This window comes from Serinus canaria, chromosome 15 (genome assembly GCF_022539315.1).
Source record: "Serinus canaria isolate serCan28SL12 chromosome 15, serCan2020, whole genome shotgun sequence".
Lineage (NCBI taxonomy): Eukaryota > Metazoa > Chordata > Aves > Passeriformes > Fringillidae > Serinus > Serinus canaria.
The window spans coordinates 11289448-11304369 of record NC_066329.1 but is presented as its reverse complement, the minus strand read 5'-3'; the positions used below and the strand labels follow the sequence as shown (position 1 = coordinate 11304369).

The 14922-nt window shown below is 45.5% G+C and overlaps 1 protein-coding gene across 1 annotated transcript; it reads left to right on the top strand.

Annotated features, from left to right (window-relative positions):
* The first annotated feature begins 7187 nt into the window (after positions 1-7187).
* Positions 7188-14379, top strand: P2RX4 (purinergic receptor P2X 4). The gene is made up of 12 exons (XM_009092452.4): positions 7188-7386; positions 7916-8063; positions 9497-9568; positions 9663-9735; positions 10210-10306; positions 10464-10544; positions 10631-10772; positions 11103-11239; positions 12545-12638; positions 12737-12802; positions 12893-12988; positions 13694-14379. Exons 1-12 carry the CDS (start codon positions 7256-7258, stop codon positions 13724-13726), a joined length of 1170 nt encoding a protein of 389 aa, XP_009090700.1. The 5' UTR covers positions 7188-7255; the 3' UTR covers positions 13727-14379.
* The last annotated feature ends 543 nt before the right edge of the window (positions 14380-14922 follow it).

The following is a 14922-nucleotide window of genomic DNA, read 5'->3' as shown; positions in this document are numbered from 1 at the left end:
CCATTTTTACATCCTTGTTTAATTGGCTCATGTTGTTGAACTAAACCTCCAGCTGAAACACTTGATTTCTCAATCTGTCACCAGACCCAGATATGAAACTTCATATAAAATTGTGAAGGAAATTACTTCACCCTCAGCCCAAACAATACCAAGCACTGTTGACCCAAGCAAAGGGCTAAATAAGGATTGATGAGGTGTGGCAGGACCATGGTTTGGGTAGTTCCTTCTGCAGCTTCCTCCTATAGAAAGCTGCAACAATCTGAAATGTCAAGCTCCCTATCTTACATTTGAGGTGGACAGGTTGAAACTGTCTTTAAGTGGCAAAAAACCAGTGAGTAAGAGCTTGTTTCTCTACAAGAATTCAAACAGGACAATGTGTGAATTATAATGCAACTGTTAAAAAACCTGTGAGGTCAGGGGTTCCCTGTGGAATCTATGGAAAACCTCCCTAAGTGAGTGAAAGACATATCTACTTTTGTGTGTGTGTGTGTTGAAAGAAAGATACATTGACAATGTCATGAAATTGTAAGGTACTCCCTCTGCCTAGGCACCTCTAGACCTCATGGATGTAAATCAGCTCTTTCCTTCACAGCCATACTGTTAACACTCATTAGAATTCCCAAATAATTGACTTCTACCCAGCTGCCCTGCTGCATGATCCTGCAGTGAAGTCACAGCCTCCAGTCTGTACCATCATGCAGCTGCCATAGAAACTGCTTTAGGTGTCGCAGGCTCATCTTGAATTCACTGGAGACATTTGGTTCATTAATTCAAATGTCAAGGAAAAATGCATCCATGTAAGAGAGCTTTAATCAGGGACTGAAATAATAATAATAAAAAAAGTTCCCTAATGTGGGGTTTTCTTCTGCAAAGAGAATGTGGAAGTTCATTTATCACATTGAGGTTCATTTCACTTCCCTGTGGGGTAGATTGGTTTTCTGTGCTTTGTGCTGCAGGCTGGTGCTTGGGGATCCTCCTCAGACCAAAGAGCAATCTCTTCATCCTCCCTACACAGATCATGAAAACCTCAATGCTGTCAATCTCAGTGAGATAACAAAACTCTAGGAGAAAGACTCCATGGGACAATGCTGCTGTGACCTAGAGTAGGATGGAAGGGCCTGGTAGCCATCTTTTGTTGTAACCTCATGACTGTACAATATCCAAGATAAAAATGTTCTATATCCAGTATGTAGCAGCCAAAGAATGAAAAAAAATCATTAGAACTATTTTATTTCAACTGAAATTATGGAATTGATACTCTAAAGAAGTAAATTGTAATGAATTTTAGTTCCTCTCAGCCAGCTTTGAAATATATGCATAAGAAACTAGGTCAATTAGCACTTTCATTAGCTCATTTACAAGCCCATCTGTATAAAATATAAGATACATATAAGTTTCTACATTTATGGCTCATCTTCTCCCTAATTTGGGGTTTTCTGCAGAAACAGAGCAGTTTTTCCACTGCAAGGTCCCCCCTAGTGCCCACAATGCCTCCTACAGCTCCTTCTATCGAGGTTTTTCAGCACTTGAGAGCAAATTCCATTCCTTTCTCATGTAGACAGAGTTATGGTCTGAAAAAGGCTTTGTCCAACAACAGGAAGGCTGTAATTGTTCATACAGTATCCGGGAAAGATATGCATGAGCTTCCTGAGTTAATGAAATCCTAAGGCTTTGTTATAAAGTTTCAGTGACTGCCAGTCATTTTGAAATGTCACCCTCTGTAGGCTCCTGCTAGGATGGTACTGAGGGAGTTTTGCTTTCAATTACATTGCACAGTTGACACATTCTGCCTTGTTCCCTAACCTTTCTATAACATGCCAGGAGTTGGTCACTACAAGCAACAAAAATAATGGATGAGAGGTTTGGTCGGAACCTCTGATGTATAAAGTTCCTTCACAAATTCCATTGGCAAGAAGAAAAAATGGAGGAATCACTAAAAAGCAAATCTGAGTGCTTATTTTCTACCAGAACAATACCAAGGTCAGAGCCCAGGAAGCTCTGCCATGTGATTGAGATCCTGAGGTAGCAATGTGGGGCTTTGGTTACACCCATGATTGTCTTCATAGACCAAATTCCTTTGGAAGGTAAATCTCATGAACTACACAGGAGGCCTCCTTTTCCTTCCTGTTAGTTATGGCAGGAGCTGAACAATTGGATGTTGGCAAGAAGGTTCTTTCATTTTGGATTGTTCATTTCTGCCTGAGGCAGGGCAGTGTTGCTGGATTAGCTGGCTGAAGGACTGATTTTTGTAATACCTTTTCAGAACAGCTTTGGATCAGGTTCCAGATGCTCCCCAGTGGATGATGACCAACAGTTTCCCATTATAGGTTCAATAATTTTTAGTTCTTTAAAAATTAACGCACATAATTAATGTCTTGAGTGTCATACAGTGAAACTGTTCAGTGACTTTCCTGCTCAGGTAGCATCCACAAAGGTTGATTTGGTTTGTAATTAAATCTCATTCATTAACTTAGTTTAGAAGACACGAGAAGTCCATCATGGAAGCTACACATCATCCAGCTAATGTGCTGTTTGTCATCCCACATCTCTGGTGCAAGGCATTGCTCAAAATGCAGTGATGGGAAAAATATTTCCTGCTTAGGAGCACTGTTCTTTACAAGGATGACTGCTTGGAAGATTGGGTTTCCCCCTTGGAATGGCTGTCTTGATGGAAATTCAAATCCTTCTGATCCGTAGCCCTTTAAAAGCTGTGCAGCTCTGGTGTAAGTGACCACGTGGCTGTGGGGACCAGCAGTGAAACTGCCAATTCATGGGGCAGGGATCAGCAGCTGTCAAATGGTGTAAATTCTCACAACTATTCTATAGCAAGATTTATATCAGAAGCCTCCTGTTCATATTTCAGCTGTAATTAGAGACTTGGTTTAGGCTTGGCCCACACAAACAAGTGCAATAAAGAGAGAACATTGATATCCAAAACTAAGAAAACCACCCATATCTTTCTTGCTCTCCTGAGCCACCTAACTCCCTGTTATTCTTAGCAACATATTCCTCCCACTGACAGCTTCCCAGGTAATAGTATAGTGGCATAACATTAACTGATGTATTTAAGTAAAAGAAGTTAGTTAATTTGATGTTTCTTTTTTGGCCTGCGGTTCTGAGGAGTTCTGAAGATTTCACTGTGCCAATAAGCACAACATTTACTTCCCAAAATTTAATTACACCACGTAAGTGCAAACATTTCTCAATACCTTCTGGAGAGTAAGTAGGGCTCTAGTAAAAATTGCTCTGAAAAAATGGTGTAAATTGGCATTCTTTACTCAAAAAGTCTGTGCATTTGGGACTGTATCTGCCTGAGTGACAAATGGAAAGTTTCTATAATTTTTTAGTCTTATTAGTCCTCAGGAACCAAGGGAAATAAGGAAAGCTTGGGAACACAGCCTCTCAGCATAACTATTTCTCCCATGGACTGGTCAACAGAATTGCTTATTCAGCTCTACTGGTTTATATTAGGGTAAAATCACTATAGCACAACAGATGTGTGATTCAAATAAGGTGAAAAGGTTTTATTTACACAGGTAAAATTTTGCTGGTGGCAATATCCAAAGAGTAAAGAATTCATCTTAATTCCCAGATCCCAGTAAGGGGCACATATATCTGGAAGGTACAAACAAAAAATTCTTATGTTTACAAAGTGAGCAGATGTAACACAGGTTCTAGACAGAGATAAGACAGCTCTGAACATGTCAGCTCTGAGCACAAAGCTGCTACAGAGGAGGCTTCTTTCTATACCACCAAGAGCAGATGGGAAATAACCTCTACCCTGAGGGCTAGAAGAAACCTCTGATCCCGGAAAGAGTTAGGAAAACTCTCAAATAAAACCTGACTGACCTGCAGGCTAAAAGCTGGCCCATAAAAATATCTCTGGAAAGATTCAACACAGAGAAAAAGGCATTTCATGTCTGTGCAAGCAAGAAGGTAGAAGAACATGTCACAATGTGGTGTATGGAGTGAGTCACTGCCTTCAGAGAATACAAATCATATACTGGTGAATGGGAAGCAAATGATTGTGTGATCTCAGGAACTCTGATTAAACCACTCAGAGTCTCCCAAACTTAGCTTGCAGTAGGATGTGCAGGAGAGAGTGGAATCAATTAAAAGCTTGCTCTGCACTGGTTTGTTGGCATCAAGATGGCAAAGCAGAGCAGCAGGGACTGAACCCAAAAAGAAAGGAGGAAAATTAATTTTTCTTTAGGCGTCTCTATCTTCAGAATACCTGGAGATGGTAGCAAGCAGAAGGCTGAGCTGCTGGCTTTTACACCAGACATATCCTCTCTAAGAGTTTCCTCTTTTGATACTTGAACAGGCAACCAACTGTGGAACAAATTTTGAATAGCAATGACAGAGGATCTGAGAGTATCTGCCACTCCTGGAACTGACCCTTCAGCTAAGCAAATGCCTATTCAAATTATTTATTTAAATGAAGGTGAACAGGGCTTAGAGATCAGTCAAGTACACCAGTCAAGACCAATACAGCACTTTGAGTCCTGCCAGCATGTCTGAGACAGAAGGCATATGGGTGTCGTTATCAGAGCTTGGATATTGGTGTCATTGTGTGGTCTAGTAGGTCTTTCAGTTTAATATAATGATTTTTGTCTGCACTGCTAGCTTTTCATTGTCACATTTCAAGGCTCTCTTTGCTACATGCTCCACGATTGCCTTATTGATCCATAAGCTGATGTGAGCTGTGCACCAGGCAAGTCAGGGTTTTGATAGAATAAGAAACTGGAAGTTGGATAAGGCTCCCATGGTTCTTGCTACTCTGTACTGATCGGAGAATGGAAGATGCTGATGTCCAGAATGCTGAAGTGTGCTCAGGAGTTCAGAGCTGGTCTAGAATAACATGGTTTTAAAGCTATCAGAGCCCGGGCACTCTGTGACCAGAGGATGTATTTTCTTGAGTCAACTAAAAATTGCTGCTTTGCTGTGGTGGGGACGTGCCCGCAGGAGTGCGTCGGTGTTGAAACAACTCGTGAGGTGTCAATTTGGCTTTGCTGGGGTGGGTGATGGCAACACACAAAAACAATCCTCCTCCAGACCTGCTGATCCATCATCATTATCCCTATTGTGCTGTGTCAAGTGCAGAACCCAATGGTGAGGATCCCTGCTGAAAATTCTCTCGGTGGTTGGATGAAGCAGCAAATGCTGTTTTCTTTGATTTATGTTGGGAATTGTTGCAGAGCCACCCTGTGAAATTTTGTGCTGCTGGCAAGCTGATGCACCAGCCAGTCCAATGAGAACAATGAAAATGAAGAATCTGAGCTGATGAGTACTGGTGAGTCCAATGAGAACAATGAAAATGAAGAATCCGAGTTGATGTGTACCGGTGAGTCCCATGAGCACCATCAGAATGAAGAATATGAGCTGGGGCTAACCCTTAGACGAGGAGCCTCTTCCCCAGACTGCCAAAAGTGGTGCTGTTATGGCAAATGCCAACTCAGAAGCACCATGAGCAGCTCTTGCTGAAGGAAAAAAGGGCAGCACATCACAACCTGAATTGGTTTCAGCACCTGGTGCTGTCTGACTGCACCCTGAAAAAAGCCAGAAGTCACCTCAAAGTGTGACACTGAAGGGAGGAAGCCCTAAAGATGTATCATCTAAAAAATGTGCTGAACATTTTTCTGCCCCAGCCTTGTCAGCTTTCTGCAGCCCTGGATTGCGAGGCTCTAGAAAGAGGCCACTGAGTTTCATAACTCATCACTGATCGCCTCATGGTCCAGCCAGATCAAACATGCTCATTTTAAACCATTCCAGTGACACAAAGCATTTTCTGAAAAGCCCAGTGGGTTCTCTTTGAATTGCTCTTTTTTAGCTTGAACCAAGGAATTACAATGAAAAGTGCTTTTACCGTTTTTGTGTAATATTTTCAGGCATTTCTTTCACACTTACTGGAATTAAAATGTGGGGCTTTGCCCTCCTGTTTGCTCTTAGCTTCAAACAGTCCTTGCCTCCTGGACCTCCTCCCCCTGAACTTGTGTGAGTAGCTTTGTGCCATGATGTGTAAGGCCAGAGTACATCCAAGAAGCAGCAAATTCAGAGTAAATTAATCTGTGCTCCAGCACCTTTTCTGTTCTCTATTTTTGTTCTATTTAGACATGTTCTATTTTTGTAGAAACAAGGTGAGAAGGATTGTAACAGGTGTGTTCTGCACTCCTTTCAACGAAGCTTTGTTTTTTCTGAGCTAACCCAGCAGTTTGCCATTTCCATTTCCCACATACATTTTAAGATATATTGCTGGCAGATTATGCCACTTGTATTTATATCTCCAATTGAAAAATGTTAATTGTGTTAATATTCATATGGCAGCAACTTATATATCTAGAGTAGGAAAACACTACTGTGGGCATTTATGCATTTCTATTCTAGCATATGAATCAATTCTCCGTTTGAAACTTACACTGAATATTCACTCATATCTCATATTCCTATAATTTCCCCATTTCTTTTGGTCCTTTCTGTTTTGGCTGGTTTTGTAAAAAATTAGACATTTTACTAATATATAGCTGAAGTAAAGGGTCTTAATAGTTTTGTAGTGCCTAAAATTCCCACTGCTACATTGTCACTTCACTCATCTCTTCCTGATGTTTTACCTGCTCTTTTGGGGGTTATAGTGATGTTTCTACAATAAGGACTGTGTTGGGTATCTCAGAACAAGGTAGAGGGTACACGAACTTTGCTTTTATAGCAAAGATTAATTCTGCAAGAGGATAAATAAAGAATTTGGTCACTGTGGATGGAAAGGGGACAGTCTTCAATATGCTTGGCTCTCTTTTGCAGGCAGTTTCTTGGTCCTTGCACTGATTTAAGCTGTGCCAGGGTAGGTTTAGGTTGGACATTAGGAAGAATTAGGAAGAATTTATTCCCAGAAAGAGTGATTAAATATTGCAGCGGGTTGCCCAGGGAGGTATTGGAGTCACCGAGCCTGGAAGTGTTAAATAAAGACTGGTGTGGCGCTCGGTGCTCTGGTCTATTTGACAACGTGGTGTTCCGTCACAGGTTGGCCTCGATGATCTCAGAGGTGTTTTCCAACCTAATGGGTTCTGTGATTCTGTGAAAACAGCCGTGAAAAGTCCGCGGCTGCCGGTGCCTCTGCCTCCGCTGGCCTCGGGCAGTTTGCTCCGGGGCCCGGGGCTGCGGGAGCGCTGGACGGGCGGCCCGGGGCGCTGTGGGGCTGCGGCAGCCGCGGCCCAGCCCGGGACGCCTCTGTCCCGGCCGCCTTCCCGTCCCGGCCGCCGCCATGGCGCTGTGCGGGGCTTTCCACAGCTTCCTCTTCGAGTACGACACCCCGCGGATCGTGCTGATCCGGAGCCGCAAAGTGGGGCTCATCAACCGCGCGGTGCAGCTCGGCATCCTCGCCTATGTGATCGGGTGAGCGGGCGGAGGGGCGCGGGGGTCCGGGCCGGCCGCCCTGATGGGCGAGCCCCGGGGCTGAGGGCGGGAGCCGCCCCTTCCTCAGGGGCCCTCAGGGGCCGAGGGACCGATCCTGTGAGGGCAGCGCGGGCTGAGGGGAGCCCGGAGGTCACCGAACGAGTTTAACTGGAACTGTGGACAGAATCACAGAATATTCTGAGTTGGAAAGGTCCCCACAAGGATCAGGTCCAGCTTTTAAGCGAATGGCCCAAGGGCCACTCAGAAGCGGGATGTCTCAGGAGGTGATTGTCGTTTACCCCAGCAGGGCTGGGCATAAAAGTAAATTAGACCCTGCAAATCAATCTGAAAGTAAAAAATATCACTCCAAAAATCAGACAGGAGATTGCCAATCTTATGAGCCTCTTCTAAGGAAAAGCTGTGAAACTGTCTGGAATGGCCCTTTCAGGTAATATGGAAAAAGGAGAAATTCCAACCTGAACTTATTTACAGTGTTTATTTATTGTTTCTTGCAATCCTTCTCTTTCAGGTGGGTTTTTCTGTGGGAAAAGGGTTACCAGGAAACAGACTCTGTGGTCAGCTCTGTAACCACGAAGGTCAAGGGTGTAACACTGACAAACACATCCACCTTGGGGGCCAGGATCTGGGATGTAGCTGATTATGTCATCCCTCCTCAGGTATTAATCACTTTCACACAGAAAGAAGGTTTTCTAACAAGCACGTACTGCTTTGCAAAAGTCCACTGAGAGCTGGAGCAGCTTTGGCTCCAGTCTGGCCATAATATGAGAGAACGAAGCAGCTTTGATTTGTTGCTGATCATTCTGAGCACCTACCCTGGGGCAGCTTGTTCCAAGAAAAGTGTGTTGGTGTGTGTGCTTGTGTAGAATCATAGAATGGTTTAGGTTTGAAAGCAACCAAAATAATCTTGTTCCACTCTTCTGTGGGCAGGGCCACTATCCCACATTACTCCAAGCCCTGCCCAACCTGGCCTTGAAGACTTCCAGGAATCCAGGGGTAGCCACAGCTTCTCTGGGCAACCTGTGCCAGGGCCTCTCCACCTTCAGAGTGAAGAATTCCTAATATCTAATCCAAATCTCTTTCAGTTTAAAAAGTGTTCCCCTTCACCCTCTCACTATCTGCCTGTGTAAAAAGCTCCCCTCCCTCCTTTTTATAAGCCCCCTTTGGGCACTCACATGGGCTCTAAGTTCTTCTTGAGCCTTTTCTTCTCTGAGGGTGCACTGATCCCACTGTCTGTGCTGCATACAAAGACTTGGAACAGCCCAGGTCCTGCCAGAGGAGGACTTTGCAGGCGTCAGGAAGAAGCTGCAACAATAACGACCTGTCATCTTTCTTATTGCTTTCTAAAGCAAACAACCCCAAGTTAAGTTGTTGGCAGAAGCCACAGGAGCAGCCTGCAAGTCACCTGATGCAGAACTGAACAGGAAGCATTGCTGTAGTCACTGATTGCCTGTATCTGTGGGAATCTGTGCTGTGTGGGCCATATGTGGTGGCCTTCGGGCTGGGCAGGCACAGCCAAGCTGCTGGTCGTGGGTCCCTCTGTCTGCATGACATGTGGTGCAGAAAAAAAGACAGATTTAGTCAGATTTTGGCTGAGTGGTCATATTTGTGTATCAGGGGAGCGGAAGCAGATGACAGATCTGGAGTCATACAGATCTGAAAGTAGTGAAAGTAAAGTAATGAAAATAGTGCTCCATGAAGGAACAGGACTGGGCAAATTCCTGACTGATAGGTTGCGAAAAGAGAGTGGGAGTTGGCTTGGACTTGCAGCTGGAGCTCTATTTCTGCACCTGCCTTACAACTCCCCTGAGGAGCTGTGTGAGCTCTGTTTTCATAATGTGAATGAGGAACTTGGGGCCGAGTGGGAGGACAGAAGGAGCTGCCAGTCCCACAATCCTTCCTGTGGCTAAACACAGCAGCACCAGGTGATACACGTAGGAATCTGCTCCTTTAGTGCTGCACCAGCAGTGTCCAGGGCAACTCCCCTCTGCTGGGCCACCTGGGCTCTGTCAGCAGAGATGTTGGGTGCAGTGCCTTGGATGCTCTTTGCAGACTGTCACTCCTAAGTTTCCTTCTTATTTTGCATGCTCAGGGTGAGAATACTGTGTTCGTCATGACCAATGTGATCCTCACACTGAACCAGAGCCAAGGCCGCTGCCCAGAGGTAGGTGCAGCATCTGCTTTAATCCTGCTTTGTGTGAGTGGGAGTGTGAGGGAGAGGGTTCTCAGAGTTTTATGTAACTATTGTTCCTCTCCAGCTCCCAGACGATCAAACAAAGTGCGAGGTGAAGAACATCTGTGTTCCAGGATATGTCAGCACCCACAGCAGTGGTAAGAAACCTGCTGCAAAAGCTCCTCTCAGTCTGGGTTGTCGTGCCTCTGTGCTGTGCCTTCCCTGCTGTGAAGGAAGCAGCATTTCACTTCAGTCTCCTTGTTCTCTTTCTCTCACATGTAAGAGAACTGAAGCAGAAGCTCAGATTTTTCTTCTGGTGGACTTAGACCAAATGAACTTAGACTGTGTTGTGTGGATGTTGGGTAGATGTGGGCTTTGGTTAAGTTAGCAAGCAGTGTGAAGCTTTGTCATGGCGTTCAGTCCCTGAAGCAGTATTTCACATGCATGAAGATTTGACTCAGGAAAAACACCTGATGCTTCTTTCTCTGAAATTACACTTGCAGTGGAAGATAATGTGGGTTTTGGTAGTGGCACTACACCTCTGGGAAAATGGCTTTCACCATATGGAGTGTCACAGGCCAAATACTGCCTGGATTTGCTCAGTAGTTACCTCCATGCACATGTCTTTGCAGGCATCCAGACTGGGGAGTGTGTTCCATACAACAATAGCATTAAGACCTGTGAAGTCTTTGCGTGGTGCCCTGTGGAGGATGACTATCACATACCCAAGTGAGTGCTGTCTTCCTAATCCACAGTGCCTCTCCTGAGAGCAGGCTCGTGGTACACAGCTGATGCTTCTCCCACTGACATGCTCTTGGGAAAAGCTGAAGAGATGAGCACCAAGGACTCTGCAGAGCCCTGTTTATGTTTCCCTTTTGTTTTGTAGGCCAGCATTCCTGCGAGAAGCTGAGAACTTCACCCTTCTGGTGAAGAACAACATTTGGTACCGCAAGTTCAACTTCAGCAAGTAAATAGTGAGAGGGTGATCACACTGTCTGTTCTCCTGGGCAGTAAAGGGGATGCAACAACTCTTCTCTTTCTGTTCTCCTGTAGGCGAAACATCCTCCCCACTATCAACTCCACCTACCTCAAGAACTGCATTTATGATGCCCAGACTGATCCCTTCTGCCCTATCTTCCGTTTAGGGAAAATAGTTGAAGCTGCAGGGCAGGACTTCCAGGAAATGGCTGTGGAGGTATTTGGCAGACCCTTCTCTTGAGCTTCAGCTGTTTTTAGAAAAGGAGTGGTAGGGGATTGTCTCCTCTGCCTCATGGCATGAGCCACAGAACACAGATGAGCTGCAGGATGGAGAGTGCTCTGGCCAGAGGGACTGGAGTGAATTCTACTTAACAAATAATTGGCCTTGTTTTGGGTGGGGTTATGTGCAAGGTTCTGTAACAGCAGAAAATTGTTGGACTGAGCCTGGGATTAGAGCCAGTAATTCAGTCCTGGTCAGCAGAGAGCCTAGTGCTGGGCTGGCTGTGCACTTTGGACTGCCCATCACCTCCTGTCCTCCACTTGGCAGGGTGGAGTCATGGCACTGCAGATCAACTGGGACTGCAACCTGGACAGAGCCGCTTCCCACTGTGTGCCAAAATATTCCTTCCGGCGCCTCGACAACAAGGACTCTGCCCACACCGTCTCACCCGGCTACAACTTCAGGTAATGTGGCTGTGGAGGGCACTTGTGGTAGTTTGGGGCTTTTGATGGTGCTTGGAACAGAAGAAAACCTGGAGAGCTTTTTTGATGCTGTAAGACAGAGCACATGGGATCCTCACCGTGTGCAAACCACAGCAGAGGGGGGAGGTCAGTGAAGCTCCACTGATTGCGTCAGAGTACCTGAGACATGTCTCTATCAGCTTTTTCATGGCTGTTTGATCAATGAGGTGGCAATGGGACAACTGACTGTCTCAGGGTGTGCTGATAGGGCAGAATTTGAGGGGACTGAGGTGGGGTTGGGAGACTGAAGCATGTCCTCACTCTGCCTGGGGGAAAAAACTCACCTGTAAAAGTGTCTGTCAGTTGAAGACCATATCTGCACCCCAAGTATCCTGGCATACACCACCACATACACATTCTGGCCAGTACAGCTAAGTCCAGCTCTTACAGTAGAACACCAGCACAGAACTTGCAGCTGTTTGCATCCAAACTCACACTATAATATTAAATACAGATTAGCCACCTTGCCAAGGTCCTTGCAAGATTCCTGCTTGTGAGGAAACACAGCTCAGGGCTGTTATTTCTAGAATCACAAAATCTCGCTTAGGACAGAGGATCTTTGGGTGGAACTTGGATGAATTTGCTGAGGAGCTGTGCAGAGCACAAATTTGTGTTTGGAAGGTGCCAGACTGGCAGGTATCAGGGTGTCTGGACTGTCTGGAGGATATTATAGCAGGATCTGAAATGCTCTTGCTAATTTCAGACTTGGTACAGCCCCTTACCATTCCTTCTTTTTCTCTTCCACACTCTTCTCTGCTTCCTCCTGGCTTAGTCAACCACGTGGTGGAGTAAGTCTGATCTCACTTATTCTCATCCCTTTCCCTGTCGTTTGCCTGCTGTCACGCAGTGCGGGACACGGAGCAACCTTTGTGTGCCGGGCCGAGCCGCGCGGGCGCTCCCGGCCCTGCCCCCTCGTGGCTGCCTGGTCCCCTGCAGCCCCTGCCTGCCTCTCTCGTGGAGCTTTCTTCCTGTTAGTCCTTCTGCTCCCTTGCTAAAGCTACTTTCTCCCCTTCCTATGCCTTGCAAGTTTCCTCATTTTATGGTGCTCACTGTTGTCTTAAATTCACCTGCTTTGGGTTTTTCTCCTGTTTGAGCTTGCCAGCATGAAATCTCCATCACTCGGGGTTTGTGTCTGAAAGTAACAATGTTCAGCCCATCCTCTTGGGATGGGGAACACACCTGGATGTTGCATGATCACATAAGAAACCTCAACATTTCCAGTTAAGCTCTGACCTATCTTTTCTGCAGGTTTGCAAAATACTACAAGAATAGTGATGGCACTGAATCACGGACGCTTGTCAAAGCTTATGGCATCCGCTTTGATATCATAGTGTTTGGAAAGGTAGGGGGACAGTTGCTGGAGGTCTTGTAATGAACTGAGAACTTTCAGAACTTTCAGAGATGCTGAAAAGCATGCTCAGGCTTGTAACTGTCTTCTAGGCAGGAAAATTTGATGTAATTCCTACCATGATTAACATCGGCTCTGGCTTAGCATTGTTTGGTGTGGTAAGTGACATTGTCTGCACTTGGGCTCGATTCTGGATTAGTGCCTCCGTTCTGAGGATCCCTGTCTTAAACTCTTTCAATCTCCACTAGGCAACAGTGCTGTGTGACATTGTTGTTCTGTATTGCATGAAGAAGAGATACTTCTATCGGGAGAAGAAGTACAAATATGTGGAGGATTATGAACTGGTAAGCATCAATGAAGGCAGGGTAAAGGCAGAATTGCTTCCTCCTCTGACTCCACAGAGATCCTGAAACAGGATGTAGAAAGTCCACATCAAATGGGGATTTGGAACCACAGTTCTAAGGAAACTTTGTCTTCGTCAGAGAAGCTAATTTTTACCTCAAAGCTGTTGCAGGGAAGAGCACTAGAAACAAATATTGTCATGTTTCCTGGGTAACCAGTCTTGGAGAGGAAAATATATGTTCAAGAACTTGTCATGCTCCTACTGCACCTCCTTTTTGGGTTGCAGTCATTAGCTTTTGCCTTCTAAGAGCTGTAGGGAACAGCCCTGTTCCCATCAAATCCTTCCATCTTGGCTTTCGGGGTTCCTGCAGTTGTGAGAAAAATCATTCAGTAGGTTGGTATTTTCTGAGACCAGTGTGCTGACAGCCACAGTTACAGCTCCCTCCAGGGATCAAATGATCTGTTTGGTCAGTAGGATTTTGTTGGTTGCTTGACTGGTGCTGAGGACAGAGCTCAGCCCTACAGCCCTGTGCTTGGTGGGAAATGTGGCTGCAGAGGGCAGATTTCTCAATCAAAACACCTTGTGCCACTGGAAGAGTAAAGTCTGAATAACAGGAAGTAGCTTGCCTGGGCAAAGGATTTTATGTGATTGGAAGGGGAAAAAAGAAGAGTTTCTGGCAGAGAACTGTAATCTCTGATTCTTGCAGGGAGTTGGTGAGACATATGGAACAGACTCCTGAGCTCCTGGTGCTGCAGGACCAATTGCTGCTCTAAACTGCTGCTGGGAACATTTCTTGACCCTGCCATGAGACCACCCCCTCCTTGCTGGAAGGAAGTGGGGAACTAAACTGAGAAAGGAACAATCTTAACTACTCTTTACTACTTGGGAGTCAGTCCCAGGGAGAAGAATTGGGTCTGCTCTTTGTCTGCTGTCTTTCCCGGTTATTTGCACTAAACACAGAGGGAAAATTGTACTTTATGCCAGACCTCTACACTGGCTGAGCCTGGGACAGAGACAGCTCTGACATCATCATTTTGCCAGTCCTTCTGTCCCTGAGCTCACTGACACCAGAGGGCACAGGACAATAGGCACAGATTTTTCTTTAGATTGCCCATGGCCATTGCCAGGAGGTGCCTAACCTTGGGACAGCAGCTCCTTGCTGTTGTCACTTTTCTTTCCCTGAAGGATTGTGAACATTACCTGAGCCGGTACCTACTATTTCATTGGGGTCTTCAAGCTCCAGTGGCCACAGGCCAAGATAAAGCAGAGTCTGGCTCCATTGTGCTGTGATGAATGGCTTACTGGTTACAGAACTTTTCTTCTGTTTAGTCTAATTTTTATGCTATTACTTTAAAATTTACTTTAATAAAATACTACCTTCCTTCAACCCTCTTGAAGTTGTGCAAGCTGGGTTTTGATTGTTCATTTCTCCCCACATACCAGCTGTTGTTGAGGGCGATCAAAGCCAGGGCTCTGTGGGTTTTGCCTCTTCATTCTCTCAGCAGAAGTGCTGCTGCAACTACAGCTGCTCTGCCTTGATTCTCCTGACACCTCCAAGGGAAAAGACTTGTAAGTCAGAGGCCAAGATCTTCAGGTCTTTATCTGAGTGCTGGTACCAACTGCTTGGAAGAACAGATCTCTTATTCCCTGTCACACCTCCCGTGCTTTTCACCACCACACCAACCCTGTGTCTGGGCTGCTGCATTTAATGCAGTTTACACAATTTGATTGAAGTGGATTTGTTGGCTTTTGTATTCACATGGCTTTGAGCACCTCTAGTAATCACATTGACTCACCAAGTCCAGGTCTTCCTTTCTCTGCACCTTTTCTGGTGTTACTGAGCCCTAGGATCTATTCCATATTCCCAGCATCCTGGCTGCCTTTCTCCAGCAGCACAGTGGATAAACTACAGCATTACCATTTTGTTTTATTCTT